The 27,153-nt window shown below is 51.5% G+C and overlaps 4 protein-coding genes and 1 long non-coding RNA gene across 33 annotated transcripts in view; 4 read left to right on the top strand and 1 right to left on the bottom strand.

The window, feature by feature from the left end:
- Fam193b (family with sequence similarity 193 member B) overlaps positions 1 to 2,763 on the top strand; it is a 31,761-nt gene extending 28,998 nt beyond the window's left edge. For all 18 annotated transcript variants that reach the window (XR_010041130.1, XM_063230888.1, XM_063230887.1 and 15 more), the window contains 2 exons: positions 280 to 377; positions 2,394 to 2,763. Coding sequence is in view for 17 of the 18 variants with exons in the window: in XM_063230888.1 (XP_063086958.1) it covers positions 280 to 376 (97 nt within the window). In the remaining variant the exon portion in view is untranslated. The remainder of the gene's footprint in view (positions 1 to 279; positions 378 to 2,393) is intronic.
- A 2,097-nt stretch (positions 2,764 to 4,860) lies between these two features.
- Positions 4,861 to 10,338, top strand: Ddx41 (DEAD-box helicase 41). The gene is made up of 17 exons (XM_003473253.5): positions 4,861 to 5,006; positions 5,090 to 5,200; positions 5,465 to 5,624; positions 5,725 to 5,799; positions 5,927 to 5,987; positions 6,089 to 6,225; positions 6,638 to 6,710; positions 6,835 to 6,988; positions 7,066 to 7,202; positions 8,085 to 8,247; positions 8,443 to 8,574; positions 8,826 to 8,897; positions 9,016 to 9,112; positions 9,251 to 9,400; positions 9,503 to 9,574; positions 9,702 to 9,812; positions 10,013 to 10,338. Exons 1-17 carry the CDS (start codon positions 4,980 to 4,982, stop codon positions 10,147 to 10,149), a joined length of 1,869 nt encoding a protein of 622 aa, XP_003473301.2. The 5' UTR covers positions 4,861 to 4,979; the 3' UTR covers positions 10,150 to 10,338.
- A 1,073-nt stretch (positions 10,339 to 11,411) lies between these two features.
- LOC134471625 (uncharacterized) overlaps positions 11,412 to 27,153 on the bottom strand; it is a 20,064-nt gene continuing 4,322 nt past the window's right edge. The window contains exon 2 of the long non-coding RNA XR_010041126.1: positions 11,412 to 11,964. This is a non-coding gene — a long non-coding RNA (uncharacterized LOC134471625). The remainder of the gene's footprint in view (positions 11,965 to 27,153) is intronic.
- Positions 11,621 to 17,506, top strand: Dok3 (docking protein 3). Of its 3 annotated transcripts, none has more exons than XM_013156130.2 (6): positions 11,621 to 11,788; positions 12,375 to 12,560; positions 13,449 to 13,754; positions 16,153 to 16,252; positions 16,347 to 16,519; positions 16,617 to 17,506. In XM_013156130.2, the coding sequence occupies exons 1-6, from the start codon at positions 11,768 to 11,770 to the stop codon at positions 17,304 to 17,306; spliced, it is 1,476 nt and encodes a 491-aa protein (XP_013011584.1). In that variant the 5' UTR covers positions 11,621 to 11,767; the 3' UTR covers positions 17,307 to 17,506. The 3 variants fall into 3 exon arrangements, with proteins under 3 accessions (XP_013011584.1, XP_063086955.1, XP_003473214.4); XM_063230885.1 differs by having other exon boundaries at positions 11,667 to 11,788; positions 12,460 to 12,560; XM_003473166.5 differs by having other exon boundaries at positions 11,743 to 11,761.
- Pdlim7 (PDZ and LIM domain 7) overlaps positions 24,635 to 27,153 on the top strand; it is a 15,144-nt gene continuing 12,625 nt past the window's right edge. For 7 of the 10 annotated variants that reach the window (XM_013156132.3, XM_023566467.2, XM_003473249.5 and 4 more), the window contains exons 1-2: positions 24,636 to 24,778; positions 25,724 to 25,830. In XM_013156132.3, coding sequence (XP_013011586.1) covers positions 25,735 to 25,830 — 96 coding nt within the window. In that variant the 5' untranslated portion in view covers positions 24,636 to 24,778; positions 25,724 to 25,734. Of the gene's footprint in view, positions 24,779 to 24,902; positions 25,035 to 25,717; positions 25,831 to 27,153 lie in introns of those variants that run through there. The other 3 variants (XM_023566464.2, XM_023566465.2, XM_023566468.2) reach the window with 3 other exon arrangements.

Here is a 27,153-nt window from a genome sequence, read left to right as displayed (position 1 = left end):
GGTTGGTTTCTGTGCTGGGAATTGAACTCAGGGCCTTCACACTGAGTTATGTCCCTAGTCCTTTTTTATTTCTGAGACAGGGTCTGGCAAAGTTTCCCAGTAGGGACTCATTCTTGTAATCCTCCTACCGTAGCCTCCTAAGCCACTGGGATCACAGGGATGCACCACCACACCCAGTACCCACTGGTTTCTTAGCAAGACAATGTCCAGATGAAGAGTACACTCAAGAAGGGAGAGAATCTCTAATTGTGCTTCTCCTATGTCTCTTAAAATCAACAGGTTCTGTTTGGATTCTGCAAAGCAAACTCGTCAGAAAGTTGCTGTGAACTGGGCCAACTTCAGCCTCAAGAAAACCACTCCCAGCACAGCTCAGTAAGGTAGAGACCCCAGGTGTTATCTGAACCCACCCCATGTGCTCTGCCACCTGTGTCCTGTAAGATCATTCTCTGCTCTCAAACAAAGGAGTCGAACTTTGATCTTAGCAGCCCTACTGCCTCACCTCTGCAGCACCCCCACAGCAAGCTCCAGTGTCTGAAGGTCTGAGCCCCATCACTTCTGAGTCACTCATCCTTGGTCTTTGTCCTTTAGCCATTTCTCTCTGCCAGGCCCTGATGCCCATGTTCCTGAAGGGCCCATCCTGGGCTGCCATCCCTGGACTATCAGCACGAGGACTCAGCCTTTTCTCAGGCTCTCACAGTACCCATGCTACAGTAGGCCCCATGCCCATGGAACTGCCCCCGTCCCTCACATGATCATGCTGGGGCTTACTTCTTGCTCACTTAGCCTGGTTCCTCTGTGCAGGGGGCCTTGCAGTTGAAACAAAGTGAAAAGTAGCCAGCCCCAAGAAGCAGTGAGAGGGTAGATGAGATAGAGCCTAAGCTTCTATAAACATGAAGGAGTACTGGGGATATAGCTTAGTGGCACAGTGCCTGCCTGGCAAGCACAAAGTGGTGAGTTCAATTCCTGGTATCATAAATAAATAAACAAACAAACAAATATGCTTGGGAGGCTGAGTCAGGAGGATTGTGATGAGTTCAAGCTCAGTCTAAAGTACATAGTGAGACCTTACCTCAAAAAAAAAAAAAAAAAAAAGAAACCCACAAAGGAGTTGGTGGGTGCTTCCCTCCAAACAGAACAAATTCCTTGAGGAAATTGGTAGCCATGCTGCCTCCAGGAAGAAGAAACCTGATCCTGGACGGCTCTGGCCTTTGCACTGGTTCTTTTGTCTGAAATATTAACACACTGGCTGATACTCTTGAACTAAGTACAGAAAACTAGAGAAAGCATTGGGCCAGGAACCTTAGTGCAAAAGAGAAGGGCAGATAGCAAGTGTCCTTGGTGCTGAGTTCAGGGCTTTATGATTATACAGTTCCGTGTCTCAACCCTGTCTTGTGTCCCTGGGACCAGGCCTTTTCTTGCTAACAACTCCATAGCTTCCCTCAAGGCCATAGGAGGCTGGGGCAGTTAGGCTGGCCTTAGGGACATATGCCCCTGAGATCTTCACTTGTCTCCACTCTCCTGTTTCCAGTGCCAGGGCACCTCTCTGGGCTAACACAATGCATTTCCCACACCCTCAGCTCTCCAGGACAGCCCGAAGAGCCTGAAGCACCCTTTAAGGCTGGGGCTCTCTGTGGCATGGTATCTAGGACTTGTCCCAAATCAGGATGTTCTTCAGACTCCCTCTCAGCCCTCTGCTCTAAGGAAGCTGGGCTTCCTGGTCATTTGCCAAATCAGAGGGTCCACTCCCCAGGAATATCTGCCAAAGCCAAGCTGCCCTCCTACCTCTCTTCTCCACCTCCACAGGAACCAGGCACTTGACCTGTTGTTCCTACTGTAAGTAAAAAGGTCACGTCTCCAGTTCCACTTTTCAGGAAATCAATCCAGCCATCCTCTCCTTCCTTGCCTGTGTGTTTCCTAAGATAGCAGACACATGGACACACACATACACCACTGAGTGTTTTCTTTACCATCCTTTGGTGGGCTGAGAGCCTCAGTGTGTAAGAAAGGAATCCTAGCATGCACTGAGGCCCAGCCCAGGCCATGTCCCTGGAGACTGAGTGGAGGGGTGGCCTCCTCCAAAACTTGCTAGTGGGAAAACAGATGCCAGTGGCCATTAGACCTGGCCTGGAAGGATGTGCTGCAGCAGGGGACCTAGGCACCTCGAAGATTGTCCTACATGTTGCCAGAACCCCAGGACTGGGTTTTGTCCCTCAACAGGGTCTTAACCTTCTTCCTGTGTTAAAAGTCAGCCAGGAAGTCTCTTCAGCATTTTCAGCCTAAGGAACAAAAATCTGAGCCAGCTGTTTCTGCCTCCCTAGGGACCCCATGTTGGCATGGGAAAGGTAGAGCACAGCCATTGCTCCCAGTGATCCTACTCTTTGGTCCTTTCTCAGCCTTCTCTAGGTCAAGCTTCTTCAGGGCATCCGGAGGCCCCGACTGCCAGCTGAAGGTCTGCGAGTTCTCCTCCCGTGTGCCCTGACCACCTGCCCTAACCCTTGCTGCTCCTTCCATCCTGGACCAACCAAAAGCTGAATGGATGCCACACTGCGCAGGGGTCCTTCAGAGCCTCTGATGAGCTGTTTCCTGGTGCTACGCAGCCTCCATACTCAGAGACTGGGGACTGGGCTGGCCTGTGGGCCAGCGGCTGATGGTACTGCTGGCCCAACACTGCTTTGTGTTCAGTTTTATTATTTTTTTTTTTCAATTCTTTTGATACTGTGAAGATCTTTCATGCTGAAAGATAAAGCAACATTTGAACACAGAGTTGGTGTGATTGTGATTTGTTGGTCTGGCAGGAAATGGGATGAGGGGTTGCTTAGAAGCATTGGATCCAATTTTTTAGTTACTAACCTTATGAAGCAGATCCTGTGTTTCATCAATTTGGCACAGTTTTCTATTTAATCCTCAGGACCCCTCAGAACAATCATATGTGGGACTGTTAGCCCATTTTGTAAATGAGTAAACTAAGGCTAAAACAGGAAAGTGAACCTCATCAGCTGAACTTTGACCAAGTAGGGCTGAGCACAGGCCTGTATTTCTTTGGAATCTATATCCTTTCCTCTTGTGGAAGGTCCCTGGTATGTGAGTCTGAAGCAGCCTTCTTCCAATATTGTATTGGTTTCCTTCTTTGTAAGATGGCTAAGCATCAGCAGGGTGGGTGTCACAAGGAGTCAAAGGGAGGGAGACCGTCTTGGACAGTGCACCTGAAGCTTGGCTGACTGAAGCTCGTCACTGACTTAATGTAGTCAGTGACAGTTGAGGGTAAACAGTTGAGGTAAAAGTTTTTATGACCTAAGTCTGATTTCTCAGTGGGAATGGGACACATAGCCTAAGGATTTGAAAGTTAAAAGAATAATGAAATGCTCTGTAAAGTTGAGCAAATTACCTCATCTCTCAAATGCAGCTTTGTTTATAAATTCAGATTTTAATGCAAGGGGTTTGCTAAAAATGCCTCACACTCACTTGTGTCCACACTGCCTCCCCTCAAAGTGGTTTACCAAAACCCACTCAACTTCAGCTTGTGTGGGAAGTGCCATATCTAGAGAATCGCTCTACAGTCACTAAGACTCCTGCATAGGACATTTATGAGCAGCAACCACCACCCTTGCTGCCTGCCCACCCAGGTAAAGCTCAGCCATACAGAATGAGTGTCAGCTGCCTCTTCCTGAGAAAAGAGTACAGAACACTGATCAAGACTCACAATTCTTGGTTCCTGGTCTGTCCCAGTCTCCAAGGAAATGTAGCCACTTCCCTGGGAAACCTTTATCAGCTGTGAATCTCTCTACTTACACCAGGTTCCTGCAGTCCAGCTGAATTGGTATGCTTACCTCAAATTCTGCTTCATCATGCCAGATACGTAGGTCTGGCCAGCCCATTTACCAACAGGATTCCTTTTTTTTTTTTTTTTTTTTTTTTTTTTTTTTTAGATAGAATCTCACTATGTAGAACAGGCTGGACTCACTATTTGACCAAAGCTGGACTCGAACTCAGCAGTCCTGTCCCAGCCTCCAAGTGCTGGGATTACAGGTGCACATCAAACATGCCTGGTCCTAATTGAGCCAGGCATGGCGCGGCACATGTCGCTGATGGGAGGACTGCTGCGAGTTTGAGGCCAGCCTAAACGACATAAGGAGATCTTACGTCAAACAAACACACAAATCAAGGAAAGACCACAAAATTTACACATTCTGACAGTCACTGTCACTGCGGCCCAGTCTCCTTTTTCAAGTTCAGCTCTAGCTACGTCACCTCACATCATCCATCCCACTTTGTTCCCTGGGGAATTGTACTTGCACACTGACAGACCTTTTCCTGCTGCATCTGTAGAAAGCCTCCCTTCCACTCTGCGCCAATCACCACGCTTTGCTGGAAGCGCAGAACCACTGTCTTTAAACCACCTCTGGTGGCTCAGGCAGTCACTTAGATTTACAACAATAATCGACAATTTAAAAACACTGTCATCAGTATTTTATTAACCTTTACCACTCCGACCATAGTTTGTTATCACACACAAATGAGAACACGGGTCAGAATGGTAGCAGATGTTCAGTCACCAAGTCTGCAAGCCCCCACCCTTCTCCACACCCAGGCACACAGTGAGACACAGGAGGAATCCCAGTTTGTTGGATCTGGAAACTAGCGACCCCAATAGGCCGTACTGTCGTACAGTTTCGCGCACCTAGTTGAAAGCCCTTTCCTTCCGCTCACGATCAGCAGTGTCCATTCAAGGAGTCTTCCAGTGCCAAGGCTGGCTTGAACCTTCTACGCATGCTCCAAATCCTCCAGTATCCCACAACGCAATGCAAGCCACTCTCCTCCTCCTCTCAGGCAACAGTAGTGCAAACATAAGAAATTTGTCCCTCTGCGCGATCCGTCACACGGACATAGTTGCTAGCCGACCACTCCGTTTCTTAACATCTGATTGGATTTCACTCAAAGATGAGGCGTGGTTTGGTTGTAGGGTGCTTTTACGGCAAAGGATGGAGGAGCCAGATCCCGAAAAAAAGGTGGGAGAAAAGTTGAGGCCTGCGCGGTTGGGGAGCCCAAGTGAAGGCAGCGGGGTCGGGACTTGATTCTTGTATATCTGCAGCGAGCTCGGGTCGACGAGACGTCTGCTGCAGGAAGCCGCTCTGAGGCTGAGGATGAGGACGACGAAGAATACGTACCTTATGTACCATTGCGACAGCGCCGGCAACTACTGGTGAGAAACCCAGATAAGTGGAGAAATGTGGAGGCTGAGTACTGGGACGTAATTGGATGGGAAGTGCCCTGACCTTCAGGGAGTAGTGGGTGATCTGAGCAGCGTTAATACATGGGAGCGTGTTCCCAAAGCAAATGAGTGCCCGACAACCTAATCTAAGGAGTAAGACACAGGACCCTCGCCCAAAAACCAAGATTTTAAGCAGGAACCCGATGACCCGCTCTTCTGTCGGGCTTTATTCTGAGGGGTACTGTTGGACTTCAGCTCCAGAAGCTGCTGCAACGAAGACGCAAAGGAGCTGCAGAAGAGGAACAGCAGGACTGCAGCAGCGAGCCCCGGGGAGATGAGGACGATATCCCGCTGGGCCCTCAGTCCAATGTCAGTCTCCTGGATCAGCACCAGCACCTCAAAGAGAAGGCTGAAGGTGAGTTGGGCAGCACTGCTTGAGGGGAAAAGGAGAAGCCAAACCTCTTTTCCTATGTTGATGTCTACCTGTCTCTGGTGTCTTTGCCTTGTTTTCTCAGCCCGCAAGGAGTCTGCAAAGGAGAAGCAGTTGAAAGAAGAAGAGAAGATTCTGGAGAGTGTGGCTGAGGGCCGAGGTATTATTGCAGCCAGGGCAATGAGGAGGTGGACTAAACTGCCTCACCCCAACCTCAAGCATGTTACGTATCAAGAGATCTGATATCTGGGAAGCAAGAGTCACCCTAAGCTATGTCTGTCTTCCAGCCCTGATGTCAGTGAAGGAGATGGCCAAAGGCATCACATATGATGACCCAATCAAAACCAGGTACACCTTCCTAGTTGGGGCAGTCACTTTTACTCAAGATGACATACTGCTGAGATTAGCAGTATCCAGGGCTTCTGTTGATCCCCACTACTCACCCATAGTTGGACCCCACCCCGTTATGTCCTGAGCATGTCTGAGGAGCGGCATGAGCGAGTACGGAAGAAGTACCACATCCTGGTCGAAGGAGATGGTATCCCACCACCCATTAAGAGCTTCAAGGAAATGAAGTTTCCTGCAGGTATCTGGGAGAAACACCACACTTTTCAGTATAGATGCTGCCAAAGTGAACACAGCACACTTTTATAAACCAAACCTTTGTTGTATTCTCGTTCTCATTTAGCTCAGCAGCATGATCACTGGGTCTAGCCAATGAGGATGCCAGGATTTGATACGGGGTTTCTTTATGATTGCCTTTCAGTTACCCTAGCCATATGTTCACTCCTCCACTGTTACAGAGCTTCACTGGCAAAGTAATGTTGAGCTTAGACCTGAATGTGAAGCCTGGCCCCATTAAGCCTATGGCATTACAAAAGTTTTCCTTTCTTCCCATCTTTTTGTTCCCTAGTCTTCAGTCCATCACTTTAACTTTTGAAGAAATGCCAGTTCCACAGGTGCTAGGCCTCTGATAAAGTGCCTGTTATTTTCCACAGCCATCCTTCGAGGCTTGAAGAAAAAGGGCATTCTCCACCCAACACCCATCCAGATCCAGGGCATCCCCACCATGTGAGTATGGACTGAGACCTGGGGTCCCTGGGGAGGGTTGTGACAGGAGGGGAAATGGTCAGGTGTCTGGCTGGAGAAGTAGTTGCTGCCTTCTGCTGGATCTCAGGCTGTCTTCTCTTAACAGTCTGTCTGGCCGAGACATGATTGGTATCGCCTTCACGGGGTCAGGCAAGACGCTTGTGTTCACGTTGCCTGTCATCATGTTCTGCCTTGAACAGGAGAAGCGGTTGCCTTTCTCTAAGCGTGAAGGGCCCTATGGACTCATCATCTGCCCCTCAGTAAGATAGCCTAACCTGGTGGGCAGGGTAGATGCTGTGGCTGCCTCCAGGTACCAGCTGTATCCCTGTTCCTACAGCGGGAGCTGGCCCGGCAGACCCATGGCATCCTGGAATATTACTGCCGCCTGCTACAGGAGGACAGCTCACCCCTCCTGCGCTGTGCTCTGTGCATTGGAGGGATGTCCGTCAAAGAGCAGATGGAGACCATCCGACAGTATGTACAGGGAACCTTGCCCCATGGGCCTCCCCAACTTACATAGAAAAGCTAAAGGTCCCTTTAGTCACTCCCTGGACCCCACAGAGGCTTCCTGTGAGCCCAACCCTCAAGGGCCCTGAAATATAATGGAAAGATGGGTTAAGGTAAGATAGAGGGATGTAGTCAGGTACTGTGGGAACACAACAAATAGAATAGCCCATCCTTTTGGGACATCTGGGAAGAAAGAAGTCAGACAAGGCTTTCAGGGAAGGTGACATTTGAATTTTGAAGAGTGGCAGATCTGGACATGGACTAGATCCCAAAGCACTCATGTCCTGTCCATACAATGCAGTCTCCAACTGCTAGCACCAGATACCGTGGATGAGGTCTTAGAGTCATGAAAGGCATTCTCTGTCTCAGAAAGATGCCGCCCCAAAAAAGATGAAGTCAGTATACCCAGAAAGTAAGCCCAGCAAGGGCTACAAAGAGACTGCAGAATCAGGCACAGCTTTAATCACAGTGCTTGAGAGGCCACACAGAAAGATCTTCAGTTTGAGGACATACCAAGTTGGACGCTAGCCTGAGCTTAAAAAAAAAAAAAAAAAAATAGGGCACAGTGAAGCCTCTGCAAAGATTCAGGATCACTCTCCTGGGGCAAGATGAGTGACCCTGGAGGAAAAAGAATGTGTGCCAGGCCAAGTGCTGTCCAGAAGTCTGTGTCTCCTTCTTCCAGAACATAAATGTGTACTTAGGGCAGGAGGAGGGGGTGGGAAGGAGAAGACAGGAGCAGAGACAGGAAGGAGGTCCATAGTGCAGAACAGCAGAACAGTGGCAGGATACAGCCTCTCAGTAGGAGATGGACAGGTGACCCCAACCTCAGGGTCTCTCTTTAATCCTCAGTGGTGTGCACATGATGGTGGCCACCCCTGGGCGCCTCATGGATTTGCTACAAAAGAAGATGGTCAGCCTCGACATCTGCCGCTACCTGGCCTTGGATGAGGCTGACCGCATGATCGATATGGGCTTTGAGGGCGACATCCGTACCATCTTCTCCTACTTTAAGGTGCCCACCCTCTGCTATTTTCCTCCCCATGCATACCATATTCATTATGGAGGGCTGTGGGCCCCTTGCTGTCTCACCCTCTGCTCCCACTTCTGGTGGGCAGCAACCCAGCCGCTCAGTGTTTCCATCTCCTACCTTTGCCCCAGCCCCACCCAGCCCTTCATGCCCGGGGCCCCAGCTCCTGTCCTTTCTCAGGGCCAGCGGCAGACTCTGCTCTTCAGTGCTACCATGCCTAAGAAGATTCAGAACTTTGCCAAGAGTGCCCTGGTAAAGCCTGTCACTATCAACGTGGGACGTGCTGGAGCTGCCAGCCTGGATGTCATACAGGTAAGTCAGCACTCTCTCGCCTGTCAGGCTCCCTCAAAGCTGATTGGAACAAGGGCTTCACCCTGTGGGCCTTGGGGATTTTACTGAAACCTTCTGGCCTTCAGCCAGGGCCATTCTTAGTGTGTCCAGCCCTTGGTAGCAAGAGGTTCCTGGTCAACTTCTGGCCAAGATTAGTGGCTCATTCTCTTTAACAGGGCCATGGCTTGTGAGCCTAGCCTTGGGATCACTTGACCTGGCCCCTTTGGTGGCAGGAGGTGGAATATGTGAAGGAGGAAGCTAAGATGGTGTACCTGCTCGAGTGCCTGCAGAAGACTCCTCCACCTGTGAGTGCAGCCAGTTCAGGCTGGGGCTGTGGTCCCAGGGCAGGAGAGAGGGCGGTAGGGACAGTGCAGTGCATGTCGCCGAGGGGAGACCCTGTGATGAGTCAGCCTTCCTGGACAGGTGCTTATCTTTGCGGAGAAGAAGGCAGACGTCGATGCCATCCACGAGTACCTGCTGCTCAAGGGTGTCGAGGCTGTGGCCATCCATGGGGGCAAAGGTCAGGGCACTACTGCATTGACATGGACCCTTTGGCCATGGCGGCCTCCCACCTAATCCCCCTTCTTGCCTGCCCAACCTTCCTCTAATCCTGAAATTCCTGCTATAACTATAATATCTCCTACCTGACCCTTTGTAGACCAGGAGGAACGGACCAAGGCCATTGAAGCATTTCGAGAGGGCAAGAAAGATGTCCTAGTGGCCACAGACGTTGCCTCTAAGGGCCTGGACTTTCCTGCCATCCAGCATGTCATCAATTACGACATGCCAGAGGAAATTGAGAATTACGGTAGGGAACTTGGGAGACTTAGGGTGTGGGCTAGAAAAAGAGGGGTCAAGCTCGGTCCCCAGTCCCTGGGCAGTGGACCAGAGGCCGTATCCCTCCCTGCAGTGCACCGGATCGGTCGTACTGGACGCTCAGGAAACACTGGCATTGCTACCACCTTCATCAACAAGGCTTGTGGTGAGTCTTTCACCAGAGCCACGTCAGTTGTTCCCCAGCTCCCCCACCTGCCACCACCAGGCCCCAACACAGGGCCCAGAATAGGGCTTGATGGTTTCCTGAGTCCCCTGCCACCTCCCCCTTCCAGATGAGTCCGTGCTGATGGACCTCAAGGCCCTACTATTAGAAGCTAAACAGAAGGTGCCACCAGTGCTGCAAGTACTGCACTGCGGGGACGAGTCCATGCTGGATATCGGAGGTCAGTGTCAAGCAGGAGGCAGAAGGCCTCCCTGGTGGTGGGCTTAGGTCGGGGGCATCCTTGAAGACAGAGTAGGGGAACACCACAAATCAAGTTCATACTAGACAGTGGGGTACTTGGGGGGACCTTTCTGGGGGGCCTGCATTCTGGAGGCTGGATCCTGGATCTGTGACCTTCCTGACCCTCCCCTCACCCTCCAGGAGAGCGTGGCTGTGCCTTCTGCGGGGGCCTTGGCCATCGGATCACTGACTGTCCCAAACTGGAGGCCATGCAGACCAAGCAGGTCAGCAACATCGGCCGCAAGGACTACCTGGCCCACAGCTCTATGGACTTCTGAGCCATCTGTTTTCCCCACTTCCCTCCAAGAGGCCTCAGTGCTGGGACTTCTTCCACAGACCAGCCCCAGGACAAGAAGCCAGCATTCTCAGCCCAGCTGGCCTGGGCTGCTCACCGTGTTCCTCAGATTACTATTTTTGTGTATCCTCCCCCTTCCAACCCCCAGCTGCCATTAAAACGCTCAGCCTCAGCTCTGCTTCTGGGTCTCACTCATCTGCCCCCGGCTCCTGTACAGACCGCACCCCTTCCCCCCTCCAACACCTTCTGAGCCAAGGTGTCGGCATGTCCCACTGCTGCCGCCAGCACCCAGACTACTGGCACTTGGCCATAAAGGAGCCACCTAGCCAATGCCCCACTCAGGCCTCAGGGCGTTCCTCAGGGCACTCTGGAATTTATGGCTCAAGTAGGACCCACAGCAGGGTGCCAAGGGGAAATGGTTGTCTCTCACCTCCTGACCAGCTGTCATAACCCCAAACTTTGCTCTTTCTGATGCTTGTGTGGTGCTCAGAGAGCTTTTCCGCGAGTCTCTTGGGAGGCTTTCCTGGCTCAAGCCCCTGCTGGCTGCCTTCCTGCACAGCCTTCCACTTGGAAACGCTTAGGTTTATTCACTGAGGAGGTGGCAGATGTGACAGGAATCCCATTCTGGCCACATACCCACTGACCTACTGTGTTCTATTTTTTTTGCTGGGTGATAAAGACTCAGACAAGCCAGGCAGAGACCTGCCTAGGAAGCCCACAGGTAAGTGAGCAAACATGGACAACCTTTGTAAGACTGTCCTCAGGTCTGTCAAGACTTAAGTGTCTGAGAAACAAGCAGAAGCACACACAGCAGTGGCCATGTGTCACACAGTTCTTCTGTGCTAGGACTTTCACATGTAAGGCCACATGCTTATCCAGCAGGACAGCAGTTGCTCAAGTGATGTTTGTCACTTGGTGTGTGACCTTAAGCAAGTTACTTAACTTTTCTGAGTCTTGATTTCCTCATTGTTGAAACGGCAGTGAAAACGCAGAGGACATGGTTTCTGAGACCTGGAACTGTATGGGGCTCAGGAGCCACAGAGCCAAGTGCCAGCAGGCCTTTAGAAGGTACTTCCTGGTGCGGGGATGGTGTACATGCCTGTAATCCCAGCACTCAGGAGAGAAGCAAAAGGATCGCTGCAAGTTTGAGGCCAACCTGAGTACAGAGTTCAAGGCCAGCCTGAACTGCAGAGCAAAACCGTGAATCAAAAACCAAAAACAAAAAAGACATTTCCTGACCAAATATGCAAATCTAAAACAGCATTCATTAGCCTGGTTACATGTTCTTCCCTAAAGGGAGCAATGAACTGATAAGACTGTTCCCAGAATTCAGATATTCAGACTCAGATACTGCCAAGATACCAACCTCCAGCAAGGCCAGGTTAAAAAAAAGATAGTTGACAGGAAGCAGCTATAAGAGAGCATGTGACCTCTCTGGGGAGCCCCCTGGGGACCTGCCACCCATGCTCATGTGACCAGAGCCATTCAAGGTTATGGATCTTCAGTGGACTGGCCGCTTGGCTTGAGGCGTGTCGTGAAGGCCACTGTGCTCTCAGGAATAGTGGTTGCTCAGGGACAGCCTCCAGGAGGAAGAGGTACCCATGTCCCCCAGCAACACAGTGGTAAGGGGTGTGCTCGAGGGGCTGGACTGTGCGGAATGAGGCTCAGGGAGGTGGAGGCCAGAACTCGCGCCCCTGAGTGCTGAGTTCAGGAGCACAGATTAGATCCGAGGAAGGAGAGAAGCAGGGTTGGTTTGGGGTTAGCAGAGAAAGCCAGGTCAGCCCAGGTGGAGCAGGAGCTGCAAAAAAGGAAAAGCAAGTGAATGTTAGAAACACTTTGGGTGGAAGCAGAGATTGAGCAGACACTCAGGCAGGGCTAGGGACAAACAAGAACTGGATGAGAGCCAGGAGCTGGCCTGTCTAAAGGGCCCGCGGGAGGCAGCTGGCTACTAGGTACCAGGTCCCAGGGTGCACGGCTCCTGGGGTGGGGGAAGGGTCACAGTTCATGATTCAAGGCAGCCAGCCTGTGGTCAGATGCTCATACCCAGCTGACCCAGGTGCCCGGACAAGGATCACTTGCCCTCAGGAGGCCTGAGGCTCCTGCCAAGCAGGTATAGGCAACCTGGGCCAACCAGAATCCCTGGGAAGAATGTGCTACCCCTCCCATCCCGTAACTGAAGACTGGGCTCCCCTCCCCCTGGCCCAGCAGCTGCGTCTCTGGACAGAGGGAGGGGGAAGTGGTCAGAAGAGGAAGTGTGAGAAGTTCCCATCCAGCCTGTCACCAGTCTTCTCAGTCTTCTCGACAGTGGGCCTCTGGCTGGCCGTGGCCATGGAGCCTGCAGAGACACCCGTCAAGGATGGCATCCTCTACCAGCAACACGTCAAGTTTGGCAAGGTGGGGACCCCTGGCTGTCAGGCAGCCGTCCTAGCCCCAGAAAGCACCTAGACCTGGTAGAACTGGGAAGGGAGTCTGGGATGGGTACTGGAACCCAGGAATTTGTGAACAAACAGAATCTAGTTCTTGTTTGAAAGGGTTGGGGCTGAACAGGCCTTAGTAAGAAAGGCTGCCTCATTTAAAGAGGAAGGTGAAATAAGGGGAGGGTCTGAGATCAAAACCCCCAGGCGGGTCAGAGCTGAACAGCCTTAGATGGGTTCTAACAGTGGCACTGAGGCCCCCAAGCAAGGGCCAGGGGCTGAGCTGGGAGAGCCACACCCTTCAGACAAGGGAGAAGCCGGGAGATCACCTCTCTGGTGGCAGGCCCTGCACCCCATAACTCAGCCTCAGCTGCTACCCAGGCAGATCAACGGTCTGTTTCCTTTATTTAAATCTATTTGCATGTTTCCTTCCTTGCCAAAATAGGCTGTGGCCTCCTTCCCACCCAGTCATGGCCCAAATGTGTTTCTTGAGGGGTAGAATTAAGAACCAGCATAATAGCAACATCAAGTGATCTGCGCCAACCGTTAGCCACTTCATAGATGGAATCCAGTGGAAGCCCTGCCTTCGTGTTCTGACCTCATGAGAGCCGAGGACACTGGTGCTATGGAGGGCAGTTAGGAAATGGGGGAAAGAGAAATGGTAAATGGAATTTGAACCCCAGGCTAACCAACTCCAACCACAGACTCCAAAGCGTTCCCTGGCACAGCCTCCTTCCCTGGAACCCTGAGGACATGGGGAGGCAAAGGCCCATCTAGGCGGTGAAGAAAAGTTGTTAAGCTTGTGCCAAGCTGGGTGGCAGGCACATCTGCCACTCAAGGGTCTTCTCTCCTACCCTCTTCTTTGCAGAAGTCCTGGCGGAAGGTATGGGCTCTGCTGTACGCAGGAGGCCCATCAGGGGTGGCCCGGTTGGAAAGCTGGGATGCCCGGGATGGAGGCCCGGGGCCAGCAGGTGACCGAGCAGCAGGGCCAGCCCGGCGAGGGGAGCGGCGGGTTATCCGCCTAGCCGATTGTGTGTCTGTGGTGCCGGCTGATGGTGAGAGCTGCCCCCGGGACACCGGTGCCTTCCTGCTCACCACCACCGAGCGTACCCACCTGCTGGCTGCACAGCACCGCCAGTCCTGGATGGACCCCATCTGCCAACTGGCCTTCCCGGTGAGTGCAGGGCAGGAGGAAGCACCGCAGCCCACACTTGTTCATCTCCTTGCTCACTTATATCCTGTCTCTGTGTGAGTATTACCACACACCTGCAAGACTGGGAAATGGCCTAGAAACCGACAGAGCGGGTCTCAGATGGGCACGCATGCTACAGTGAAAGTGAAATGGAGGGACGTGAGGAGAAGGGCCAAGGAAAGTCTTTCTGACAGGACAGTGGGCCTGAGTCTTGAATGACATGTAAGAGCCCACAACCTGGGCGGGGCAGCACACACCTGCAATCCCAGCACTTAGACGGGCTAAGGTAGGAAGATCTCAAGTTTGAGTCCAGCCTGGATGATTGAGTGACTTATCAAGGAAGACCCTATGTCACAAAAAAAAGAAAACTGAAGAAGTTTGGCTAGGGTTGTAGCTCAGTGCAAACAAAGGCCTTAGGTAGTTCCTAGTACTGGGTGGGGAGGGAGGCCCACCAGGCAAAGGTCTGAGGAAAGTACATCTAAGACAGTAAGGTCGGAGAATTCTAAACAGAGAGGGAAGCATGAGCAAAGGCCCTGTGGTAGGAGAAAGTATGGTGTGTTCAAGGGAAAGAAAGAAGGCTGGCATAATCAAGGGAAAAGGAGCCTCAAGAAAAATACATGAGGCAGTGAAGCTGGAGAGTTCAGTGAGAGCCAAATGAAACTGACTTGGGCCACATGTGGAGTTTGGGATTTTATCTGAGTCAGAGGAAACTTCAGAAAGTTTAAACTGGTGGTTGTAAAGGCCACATGGTCTGTGATAGACCAAAACGAAACAAGTCTGGTGGTTCCTCAAACAGTTAATCATAGAGTTACCATATGACCCAGCAACTTAACTGCTCAGTCTATACCCAAGAGAATTCAAACAGGTGTCCACACAAAACTTGATGTGAATGTTTATGGCAGCAGGATTCACAGTTGCCCAGATGGCAATCCCCTGATGATCTGACAGAATATTATGCAACCATCAGAAACGAAGTATAACATGGAAAGCCAGGCATTTAGCTCAGTGGCATAAGCACCTGCTTGGCAAGTACAAGGTATTGAGTTCGATCCCCAGTACCAAAAAAAAACCCAAATACCACCTGGATAGACCACTTGCTGTTGTTATTGTTGTTGAGACATGATCTTACTAAAGCAGTTACCCGATTGGGCTCAAGTTTGCAGTCCTCCTGCTTCAGCCTCCCAGAGAGCTGGGATTATAGGTATACAGCTCCAACCCTAGTACAAACTTTCAATGCATTTTGTTGTGAAAAGCCAGACATGAAAGCCCACCTAATATGATTCCACTTATAGGGAATGTCCAGAATAGGCAAACTAGAGAGATAGAAAGTAGATTATTTTCCAGAAGCTTCAAGGGGTGTAGTGGGGAATGACTTCTCATGGGTACGAAGTTTGCACTCGGGTGATGAAGAAGTTCCAGAACCAGGTTGTGATGATGGCTGCACCACCAGGCAACCACATGAGAAACTGCTGAGTTATGTGCTTTAAAATAGCTGGGTTTCAGCTGGGCATGTGGCACACACCCATAACCCCAGCATTTGGGAGACTGAGTTTGAGGCCAACCTTGGCTACACAGTGAGTTCAGGGCCAGGGCAAATTATATAGCAAGACCCTGTCTCAAAAAAACAAAACAAAAAGACAGGATTTGGTGATTCATGCTTCTAATCCCAGCAATTCAGGAGCCTGAGGCCGAAGGATCATGAACTTGAGTCTCTCCTAGGCAACTTAGTGAGACCCTGTCTTGTGTAGAGTGCTCCCCTCGCATGCACAAGGCCCTGTGTTCAATCCCCAGTACCACAAACAAACAAAAGTGATAAATTTTATGTTTCTGTATATTATATCACATTTTAAACATTTTGAATGAAAAGAAAATGAACAAGATCAAAGAGAAAATGGGAGGTGAGTTCCACTGTGTGCAGCCATGCTCCCCGGGCCAATGGTCATGGGAGAGGTGCTTAGAGTGAGAAACTACCTAAGGACGCTTGCTAAATGTCTAGATGTGGGAGGAGGGGCAGGGAAGGTCAAGGGTGACTCACAAGTGGGACGATGGAAAGAAGCCTGGACATTGCTCTCTGGCCAGTTCATGGCTGTGTGCGGCCCCTGAGGCCCCCTCCTCTTCCCTGTGCCAAGCTGTCAGAGAATCACACAACTCAGCCCAGTCCCCAGCCCAGGGAGCGCCCAATGGGACTCACTCCCATCGTGAAGGTGGGGAGATCGCCTCCCACAGGCGGCTGGGGTCATACACATGTCAGGGGCAGAGCTGGACCAGCACTGGGTCCCTCAGTGCCCTCTTGCCATGCAGTCCTGAGTTGTTGACCGCGTGGGAGGTAGCGGGAGATGAGCCGGTGGGCCCTAATCTTTAACTTGAGCCCCATCTGCAGGGCACAGGGGATTGCTCCTCCGGACCAAGAGAGGCTGAGTGTCCCAAGAGGGGGCTTGTCCCCATGGAGGAGAACTCCATCTACTCCTCCTGGCGGGAAGGTGAGTGTGTGGGAGGCCAGGGAAGAGCCTCATCCTACTACCCCAGCCTGCCATGCCAGCCCTGGGAGCCTGATGCCTCCCTGCTTGCCGGCAGTGAGTGAGTTTCCCGTGGTGGTGCAGAGGACTGAGGCTGCCACCCGATGCCAGCTGAAGGGGCCCTACCTCCTGGTGCTGGGCCAGGACACCATCCAGCTGAGGGAGACTTCCAGCCCCCAGGCCCTCTACAGATGGCCCTACCACTTCCTGCGGAAGTTTGGCTCTGACAAGGTGAGGTGGACGTGGCTGCCTGCGGAAAGGGCCCTGGGAGGCAGGCAGTGTGCTAGCCCTCCGACACTGATTCCCCACCTGTGTCACCCATGTCCAGGGCGTGTTCTCCTTCGAGGCTGGCCGCCGCTGTGACTCCGGTGAGGGCCTCTTCGCCTTTAGCAGCTCACGTGCCCCTGACATCTGTGGCATAGTGGCTGCCGCCATTGCCCGCCAGCGGGAACGGCTACCCGAGCCGGCAGCTCCGAAACCTTGCCCCCTGCCTCGGGCCACTTCCATGCCTTCCCTGGAGCCCCCTGGAGAGCTTCGGGAGGTGCCTCCAGTGCCTGGGGTTCCCGCTTTCAGGAGTGCATATGTCACCGAGCCAGGGCCCCAGAGCCTGCCACTCCTTCTGGACCCCACACCAGAAGAACCAGCTTCTGAGCTCTATGCCTCAGTGCGCAAGCGGGCCAGTGGGCCCCCAGCTGGCGCTGAGCACCTCTACGAGAACCTGTGCATGCTGGAGTCCAGCCCAGGGCTGCCCAACGGGAGTTCCAAGGCCCAGGAAGGCCCTTCTGGTGACCGCAGTCCATTGGTCAGCCCCGTCTACCACAGCAGTGAGGACCTGAACTGGCCTGTCCCAGCTCACAACAGCAGCCTGGAGGCCCAGTACCGGCGGCTGCTAGAACAGGAGCTGGATGAGGCAGGCAGCGCTAGCCGCTCAGGCCCACAGGCGGGCTTCAAGGCCAAGCTCGTCACACTGCTGAGTCGTGAGCGGAAGAAGGCTTCTGCTCCTGGCGACCGGCCCTAAAACCCTGTGCAGTGGCTGCAGGAGGACAGAGGTACTCTCCCTACCATAGCGGGAAAGGCACCTGAAAACACACTCCCAGTTCTCTCCTGCCTTCAGGGGCAAAGCAAGCAGTCTGGGAGGACCCATACCTGCCTACCCTGCCTACCCTCCAGTGTACAGTGTACAGATCTGCCAATAATAAAGCCTTCAGCCCCCTCTGAGTTCTGCCTGTGCTCCAAAATCCACATTCCCTCTATCAGCTCCTAAGACTCACTTGAGCAGACAGATGAGATGCAGATAAGTTTGCTTTGTGTGGCTCTGGGCAGCAGGGATGACACAAATAGGCAGAGGAAGACAAGCAGCTTATTGCTGGGAGAAGCACCCTCTGCACTGAGTTAAAGGCAGGGAGGAACCCAGCAAGCACGCAGTGAGCTCAGGCTGATGATATGCACATGGAGCCCAGAAGATAATGATGGTGTGGTGCCAGAGGTGAACTCCATCTCATCTTTAGGGGAGAGAGATGCTCAAGAGTTGGGAAGGAGAATTGGAGACTGAACTTGAGAAAGTAAAACTAGAGACCAAATTGGATGTGGAGGCACACACTGTAATCACAGCACTGGGGGAGGCTGAGGCAGGAGGATCTCAAATTCATGTCACTTGGGCAATTTAGGGAGACCATGTCTCAAAACCTAAAAAACAAAATCTTTAACAAAGGGCTGGGAGCTGGATGTGGTGGGGAGGCTGTTGCAGGAGAACAACCACAAATTCAAGGCCAGCCTGGGCTACATAGTGAGTTCACAATCAGCCAGAATCTTGAGAGTGGTGATGCACATCTGTAATTCCAGCACTCAGGTGGCAGAGGCAGGAGGATTGCCACAAGTTTGAGGCCAGCCTGAACTACATAGTGAGTTCAAGGGCAGCCCCTGAAACTGCATTGCAAGACCCTGTCTCAAAAAAATTTTAGAAAACAGACCAGGCTAACTGATATAACAAGACTGTGTCTCTAAATGAATAAACAAATAAATAAGGCTGGGGATATAGCTCAATTGTAGAGTACCCCTGGGTTTTGAAACACCCAAGCTAGGAGGGGTAATGGGGGCCCCTCGGGGAGGGGTGTGGAGAAGGAGGTAAAAAGAATTTCAGTCACCAAACAATTTACAGATGCTTCTTGGGAACCCTAGGCCTCAGTTTCTCAACTGCAAAGATAAACACCAAATTACACCAGCCTAGGAGTATAACTCAGTGGAGAGCACATGCCTAGCGTGCACAAGACTAAGTTTGATGCCTAGAGTAGAGGACCACCTGGATGGCTCTCCTTGAAAGAAGACCAGTTATCTCCTTTGGCTAAACCTGGCCTTGTTTCCGTATGCTGATGTGTACAGAGGTAACCAGGACTTATCCTTTCAATTGGCTTTAAGCAATGCAAATCAGTCTAGCCCAGGTGCTGATGTGTAGTCTTTGAAGCAAGGGGACAGTGGTTTCCTCACCCCACATATGAGCCAAGAGGGATGGAGAACCAAGCTCCATGCTGTTGGCTGGGATCAAGCCTCGAGATAAAAGGGTACGACTTCCCAGGGTATAAAGGATTATACATCAGAGCTGAAGCACAGACCCCAAAACATTAGATCCTGCCTCCAGTGGTGTTATGTGGAGTACTCTTTCCACATATCCTTTCCTGCATACTGCAGAGGTGATTGCAGGCCTCCTACCTGGCCCAGCTTACATACTTCCTGCCATTCTCACAGTCACTCTTCCTGCAGCCACTCCCTTCTTCACAAATAAACAAAACCCTGCATTCAGCCCTGGGTCGAGGTCTTTGTTCCAGTTAACCATCATTCTAGCTGGATTTAGGGCCCCATTGTTTCCCTACAATTATAAATATGTCTTAGTGTCTTTATTCTTGCCATAGGTTGCACTGGAATTAACTTATTGGAACTCCAATAACTTTTCCACGGATTATAAATATAAGCTTCCAGACCACGCAGAGGACTGGGAAGGGCCTCTATAGCCTAGCACTGAAAACCCAACTCAAATTACATATTAGGTCTATTCCTTCGTTAGAGTCTTATTGGTACCTGTCCCATGGCAGGCATCCGAGGACACAGCTAGATTCAAGACAGCCTCCGCCTTGTTCTCAAGGAGCAGACCTTCCAGAGAGATAATCAGTTACTTGAAGATTTTATTGCCTGCTTTCACCTCTTCTCTGCTGCTCTTGCCACCATCCTCGGCCCTCCGTGCCAACAATGGGATCACGGCTCCCCAAACCCAGCTTCTTGGTCATTGGAACTCAGTTGTAACTCACTGCCACACCCACAGCCTATCCTGAACCTCATCTTCATGACAGTGACGCACAGATTTTATTCTCCATGTCCTCTCCTGACCACTTCCTCTCCTCCCAGCTCACTTCCTCCGGGATAGCCGGGACTTCCTCTCCAGCCTCCTCAGCCTACAGTGATCTTTTCCTCATTGTCTACCTTTCCTCCTTGTCCAATTTTGGTTTTGTGCTCCATTCACAAAGTTGCCCTTCAATCTCCTGTCTCTTTTCATTTTATTTGACTGGCAAAGCCCTGGTCCCCAGGTGAACCCAGCTCTCCTCCATGCCTGCTTGTGAGGTCTGCCCACAGCCAGAGGAGTTCACATGCGGAGGCCGCCTGTGTCCTCTTGTACAACAGAACCACAAATCTTGATGGGCAGGGTCTCTACACTGCCCACAGGTCCTATGACCACAGAGACAGGTTTTCTCTCCCAAGACCTTCAAACCCTCTCCTCTCTGTCGCCACCCACCCTCACCTATTATTGAAGTATCCAAAAAGCAATCAACAGAAATAAACTCCCCCCCCCTTGAATCTGCCACCAGTACCTACAAAGGTGCCAGAATTTGCACCTGTCTTGTGGAAGAAGTGTCTGTCCCCAATACATACTCTGGTCCCGCTCCTCGCACTCCTCAAAGCCTGGCCAACCCAGGTGTTCCCTTCCCCTTCTGGACCTATGCATGCTATCATCACCACCTTTCCAGCTACATAAAACATGCTCTATAATACCACATCTTAAAAGAAACCTGCCGGGCACGGTGCTATGTGCTTTCATTTCACTTCAGCCGCCTCCCTTCATCTGTTCTGATTCACAGTGAAACTTCTCAAGGGTTGTTGATTACTTTCATTTCCACTTTTTCACCTCCCATTTTCCCTTTAACTAACTCTAGGCCTCCCCTGTTCCCTACCACATTCCATTACATGGTTTTTACCACCAACTAACTTGCTTCACCAAGCAAAATCACCCTGGGTTCCCTAGGTTTCTCAGCAGCATTCCACACCCCTTGAGACAGCTGGTCTTGGCTGGATTTTAATCCTATCTTCCTATCACAGGATTCCTCCTTCCCAGCCTCTTTTTCTCTTTCTTTTCTTTCTTTTTTTTTTTTTTTTTCAGTCCATGGGGATTGAACCCAGGGCACATTCCAGGTAAGTGCTGTACCACTGAGGTACCTCATCCCTAAACCCCCAGCCTTTTGCTGTCTTCCCTGTTAGCATTTTTCTCCTTGTTCTAGTCTTAGATACAATGTAGCTCATACCTTGCTATACCTGGAACCACCCAGAAGCCCTCGAAACATACCCATGTCTAGACCCACACTCAGGGGCTCTGATTTCATTAGTCTGGCTGCATGGGAGTGGAGCATCAGTGTTTGATTTTTCCCTTTTTTTTGTACCAGGAATTGAACTCACCACCTTGAATTTGCCAGGCGGGTATTGTGCCACTGAGTTATAGCCCCAGCCCTGTTTTTCCTTTTCTGAGTGATTGTAGTGTGCATGCCAGGTGGAGAATCACCGAAAGCCAACCATGTATCCAGATTTCATAGGTCCTCTGACTGCTGCTAACTCCCAAAGGTGTATCTACAGTGCAGACCTCTTCCCTGAGCTTCAGATTTAACAATCCAGCTGAAGAGCTGGGTGTAGTACTGTACATGCCCATAATCCCAGTGCTTGGGAGGCTGAGGCAAGAGGATTGCCACAAGCTAGAGGCCAGGTTGGGCTACACATAGTGTTCAATGCCAATCTGAAGTATTTAGCAACACCCCTGTAAAAAAAAAAAAATCTGTGTTTTTAAAAGGCATCAGCAGGGCTGGGAGTGTAGTTCAGTGATAGAGCGCTTTCCAAGCATGAATGAGGCTCTGGGTTCAATCTCCAATACTACAAAAACCAAAAAGCATTTCTAAATGTTATGGGTAAAAGGAAATGATGGGAGGCAAATTCCAAGCTGGGTATATGCCACCACAGAGGACAAAACCCAAGGGGTTGCTGGAGCCATAGGGAGGCAGATTTTAGCAACGCTAATGAAATCACTTCCAGACAGTAACATTTTCCCAGTATTGATCAGGCAGCCATGGAATAAACTCAGGTCAAGAGGCTCCCATTCAGGGTGATGACTGTAGCAGGGACCTTCTTTTCCACACTGGCAAGTCCAAGCTTACATCCTATTTTTTATGGGGTAGCAGTGTGGGTTTTTTTGAGACAGAATCTTGCTATGAAGTCCAGGCTGGCCGTGAACTCACAATGCAGGCCACACTGGCTTTTAACTCAAGGTGATCCTCCTGTCTCAACCTCCCAAATACTTGGATTACATGCGCCACCAGGATGTGCTGAAGATTATTCACAGAGCCAGAGTCATGACCCGAACTAAGATCCAGGCTGGAATCTTCTCCTTCACCCCCAATCTTTGTTCCATAGTTTCAATAAAATGCTTTATTCTGTAGTTATTTCTGTAATGTTCCAACCAGATTGTGAGAGAAAGGAGTCCTGGAAACCTTCAGGACCTTAGAAACCTCCCTCTGGAGTTGAAGGAGTCCTGACCACCAGGGGGCACTGTGGCCTAGTCCATGTCCTGTTCCACTCAATGCTTGCCGGTGCCAGGAGGATCCCAGGCTCCACCCAGGCCTAAGGCCTGAGCCTTGCAGTGGCCCAAGACAGGGACCTCAGGGTCCTCTCTGCTGGAAGACTGCCAAGACATCCCCAGGCACAACTTCTTCTTTTGTTTACTTGCTGTTTCACTTTTGTAATCCTTCCTTCCTTCTTTCATTTGTTCATCCATCTACAATGTTAGGAAACACCGGTACACCTGAAAAACAAGCATCTGAATGCAGAGGAATGACTCTTTTCTGTTCTGTTCTGTTCTTTTCTACTGAGTATGACTGAATCCAAGGCCTGCAAATTATATGCCTGGCCATTTTTATTTTTTATTTTGAGGCAGAGTTCAATTCACTAAATTGCCTGCTTGAATTTGTGATCCTCCCGCCTCAACTCCTGAGTAACTGTGATTACAAGCATATGTCCACTGTGCCTGGCTGGTTCCTTGGTTTCATGTAGCTCTTACAGATTTTAGTTTTAAGTGCAGTTCTAAAAGCTGAGATGTGATTTTTTTAATGCGTTTATCTGGAGGTGTAATTTCTGTTTTTAAAACATCAGTTTAGCTGCTGCATGGAGAGAGACGAAGAAGACAAAGGTGATTGCAGAGAAACCTGATAGGAAACTTACAGAGGTACAGGCACCGGATGGCAGTGGTTGGGACCATGCTGGAAGCAGTAATTAGATGTGAAAACATTTTGAAGATAGAATTTGCAGTATCTGGGAGATAAAAGAAATTAAAAAGGTAGCATAACTTCAAAGCTTTTGCTGAGCTAGTTGAATGGCTGGCACTGCCATTCTCTGAGTTGAAGATGTTAAGGAACATCACAAGACTGAATTGGGACATATGGTTCCAGATATCTAGTAGACACCTAGACACATGTTAAACACTAGAGTCTAGAGTTTGGGGGCAAGATCAGGGCTGTCCATATAGCTTGGGAGTCCTTGGCATATAAGTGTTTTTGGAAGTCACAGGAGAGGTATGGGGTTCGGGGAGTGAGCATAGAGATCAAATGGCCAAGACAAGAGGCAGATGAGAAGCTGTCTGGAGGAAAGTCCAGTACACAGGAGGAGCCCAGAAGTCAGTGGTAAAGGGTGATTCTGGAAAAGAAAGTGGTTAACCTGAGCCAGCAGGACTCCTATGCAGGTAGGATGAAAACTGAGGGCACCTAGTAATTTGATGGAGACCTTGAGAAGAGAGTGTGCAGAGGACTGGCGTGGATACAAGCTCGACGATTGTGGAGAAAAGCAAGTGGAAACAAGAATCAAGAGAGACAATTAGAGAGGATGTCTTCAAAGATGACAATTACAGGAGTTTGGACAGTGAGGAAAATGATGCAGCCTGGGTATGTGAGGATGGTGGAGAGGGGAGAACAGCAACGATCATAAGAGGACAGGCCACTAAGCTACAGGGTGGACCCTCTCCTCACTCACCCAGACATGGACCAAACATTCCCCCGCCCCCCACAAGTCCCTCCATAGCTCCCAGGCTGAGGCTGGGAGCAAAGTGAGGACTCTAAGGGCAACACCCACTGTGGTCCTCCTTCCAGATTCTGGAGTGGGTTATAAAGGGACACAGTTCATCTGGACGTAGGGCAGGGATTGCAAGGATGCTGGCTGCACTGTGCCTGGGTCGCGGGATAGAAACAAGGTCCCACTCACATTGTCAGACTCGGGATGGGGCTAAGGGCTCCCTGCACTCTTTACTCCCCCTACTGCTGTGTGTGTGTGTGTGTGTGTGTGTGTGTGTGTGTGTGTGTGTGTCCTTTCTGGCTTTGGAAGGGTTCTGCAAAAGTGTGTGTGTCTGTGTGTGTGCGCGCGCTGGGGGCTGAAGCCAGGACCTCACACTCGCTAAGTATGTGTTTTACCACTGAGAACATGCCCAGCTCCTGCAAACGTCACCTGAAATTCCAGTCTTCAATTTTCTTCACCCCCGCTTGCCTTGGATTTAGAAATACTAGTCTTCAGTGTCTGCACTTGCCATTCTAACTCTAACAGAGATCCTGAATAAAGAATATCACTGTATTGTCCTTTTTTTTTTTTTTTTTTTTTTTTTTAACTGGGAATTGAACCTAGGGCCCTGTGCTTGCCAGGCAGGGACTTGGGCCATTGTGCTATATTCCCGGCGCCTGTATTGTCCCATTCTTCTGAGAAAAAACTAAGGAAAGAGACCGAGCTTAGCGGGTTTCAAAACGCCGCTTTCTTTCCGCTCAGCCAGCGGGAGGCGCAAAGAGCTGCACGAGCCACGGGCGGACAAGCAGCTTGTCCCACTGCTGCGACCCGCTTCCGGAGCCCCGCTCGGCCCCTTCTCGACCCCTCCAGAACCCCTCTTCTCCGAGGATGAGTGCTGCGCCTCCCAGCTCAGAGTGGGGATAGGGCTCCGTGATTGGGTGGGGCGGAAGAATTGGGTGTGGCTTTCCGCTGGCAGAGTGGCCATCCATGGGCGTGGCCATCCATGGGCGTGGTTCCAAACCCCACCCCCTCCCGCGGACTCAAAGCCCACAGCCTCCGCGGAGGCGGGGCCAGAGCACAGGCGGTGGATCTCAACGCGGCTCCTGGGAGCCCGCCGCCGAGCAGCGCCCCGGCGGGGCAAAGCAGGTACAGGTGACTGCGCGGGCGTCTTGGGCTGGACAGGCGGCAGCCAAGGGCCTGCCGAGGGTCTTGAATGCATTCGGGGTCGTGCCCAGTGCTGTACTTACTCCCCCGGGCTCTGGCCCCTGCCTCCGCCCCCGCCTTCCTGACGAATGTGGCGAGGCCGATTGGCGCCTGCGCCGCTTCTTCTGGCCGGGACCTGGCCGGGTATGGGGACTAGGGAGAGGTAAACTGAGTCATGTCGGAGTGAGAACAGTCCTACGTGAGTAGCACTACCCCACTGGATTATAAGATATATCCCTTTCCTGGCCACGCCTTGGGGTCTGGCCTTCCCAGATTTCCACAGAGGCAGCGCCCCATTCCTCTCCCCCCAGCCCCGTACTTCGGCGCCAGGGGTCCCGCCCCGGTTCCCAGCAGCTTTCACCGACCCGTGAGGGCTAGGACCCGCTCCAGCCTTCTCCTTATCTACCCCTCCCCCTCGCGTCCCGAGCCCCTGTGCGCTCCCTCCGCAAGCTCTCCGCAGTGTCAGCTTACACGCCTTATATAGTCCGAGCAGGCTCCAGCCGCGGCCTGCCTGCCTGCCGGGACCTGGGGGCGGGGGAGAGAAGAGCCGGCCCCTGACTCACCCTGCGGTCCGAGACTCCAGGCTGGCTTGGGGGAGGCCCTGTCAGATTAGTTCCGCAGCCCACTCCTGTACAAAAAGAACCTGGAGCCTAATCGAGAGCTCCCTTCATCTTTCTAGTCATTGAGAGCGGGGGCTGCCCTTGTCTTTCTAAGTTATGTCTGCCAAGCAGCAGCCCAACCAGAATTTACAAGATAAGTTGCCCACCTTGGGCTTAGTATCAGCTTGTGTCTGGTTGGCGCCTGTCCAAGGATGGTGTCCAGATCTTGGGGCCTGTCTGGCAGCCTGCCTGTAATGCCCACCACTCACAGTCTTTTCTCTCCTCCCAGGAACAGGAACCATGGATTCCTTCAAAGTAATGCTGGAGGGGCCAGCACCTTGGGGCTTTCGGCTGCAAGGGGGCAAGGACTTCAATGTGCCCCTCTCCATCTCCCGGGTGAGCCTAGGTTGGAAAACAAACTCTCAGGGGTCTTGGGTGCTCAGGTCTCCAGTGGGGAATCAGAGGAACCTGAGCAGGAACAAGCCATCAGCCAGGAAGTATTCAGGTTCAGAAATGTAATGACACGTGCCACAGGGACTCCCAATTAGGTGGACAGGAGCCCCCAAACTTTCTGACACAGCTCTGTACTTGAAGCCAAGTTCTTGTGGCTATTTCTGAGGGCCTGAGGAGTGGAGATAGGGGGTCTTCTGTAGAGTGGGAGCCTTAGGTGTCCAGGAAGTATCAGTTTGAAGGAATAATATGTGGAGCTAGGCACCAAGCAGACCACTTTGACAGTAGAATCTTTAAGCATTGCTCCAAGCCATGGTATTGCAGTTGTCAGCCAGTTTTTTCAGAGAGACATTTAGTGAGGTGGAGTGGTTCATTCAGCAAGTCCCTGGCAAAGCAGGGGTTTGAAGTAAGTTATAGCATGGCCTATACTTTTGGAGGGCTAAACTACATGTTCTTTTCCCTACTTATGTGAGGACCTCATGTAGGTCCTCAACAGTGACCTCCCCATCCCTGTTCTCATTCAGGATGTGACAGCTTTTGATGTGACTGTAGTAAGTCCGGGCCCTATGCCTCTAACTCCAATTCCTGGGTGTCTGTCCTGGTGGGGGTGGGGCTGGGGCCTGGCTCCTCCCTGTGGCAGGGGGATTGCCTTATAAGCCCAAGAATGCAGCTCTAGTTGAGATGCCCAACAGTGACTAGACTGCAGAGTCTGAAAGGCTTGGCCAAGGCCTGGACCCCTGAACCCATCAGCAGGTCCTTCACCCTTCACTTGACATCAGGCTTCAGTGCCAGCTGTGCAGAGTCCAGTTGTGGGACTCAGTAAATTGCCTAACCAGAGGGGATAAGGTCAACCCCTGGGTTTGGTGTCACTGACTGTGGCCTAGCAGTCTGGAGGAGGCCAGGACTTCCTGCCCCCACACCCCTGTGCTCCAGCAGCCCGCCAGCCACCTAGTGGACAGGCCCTATTTGCAAGCCCATCCTGGAGGAGGCCAGAGGGTTTTCCAGGCACTGCTCCACCTGAGAGGGCCCCAGGACAGAGTAGGTCTGTGGGAGTTGGGCTTGGTGGGCAGGACAGGCAGTTAGGCCGCATCCTCAGGGATCCTTCCGTAGGATTCTCTTGCTACCTGTCCCAGAACAAGGTAACCGAGAGTAGTAGGTTCTCGTATTCACACACACCTCACATAAGATTGTATAGGCCTATCCTGTATTCCCTGTTTTTGGTTTTTGTTGTTTTTTGTCTTTCTGAGACAGGGTTTCGCTATGCTATTC

Source organism: Cavia porcellus, unplaced genomic scaffold (genome assembly GCF_034190915.1).
Source record: "Cavia porcellus strain 051 isolate PalLab524CR breed Dunkin Hartley unplaced genomic scaffold, mCavPor4.1 scaffold_19, whole genome shotgun sequence".
NCBI classification, from domain to species: domain Eukaryota; kingdom Metazoa; phylum Chordata; class Mammalia; order Rodentia; family Caviidae; genus Cavia; species Cavia porcellus.
This window is presented reverse-complemented; position numbering and strand designations above follow the sequence as displayed.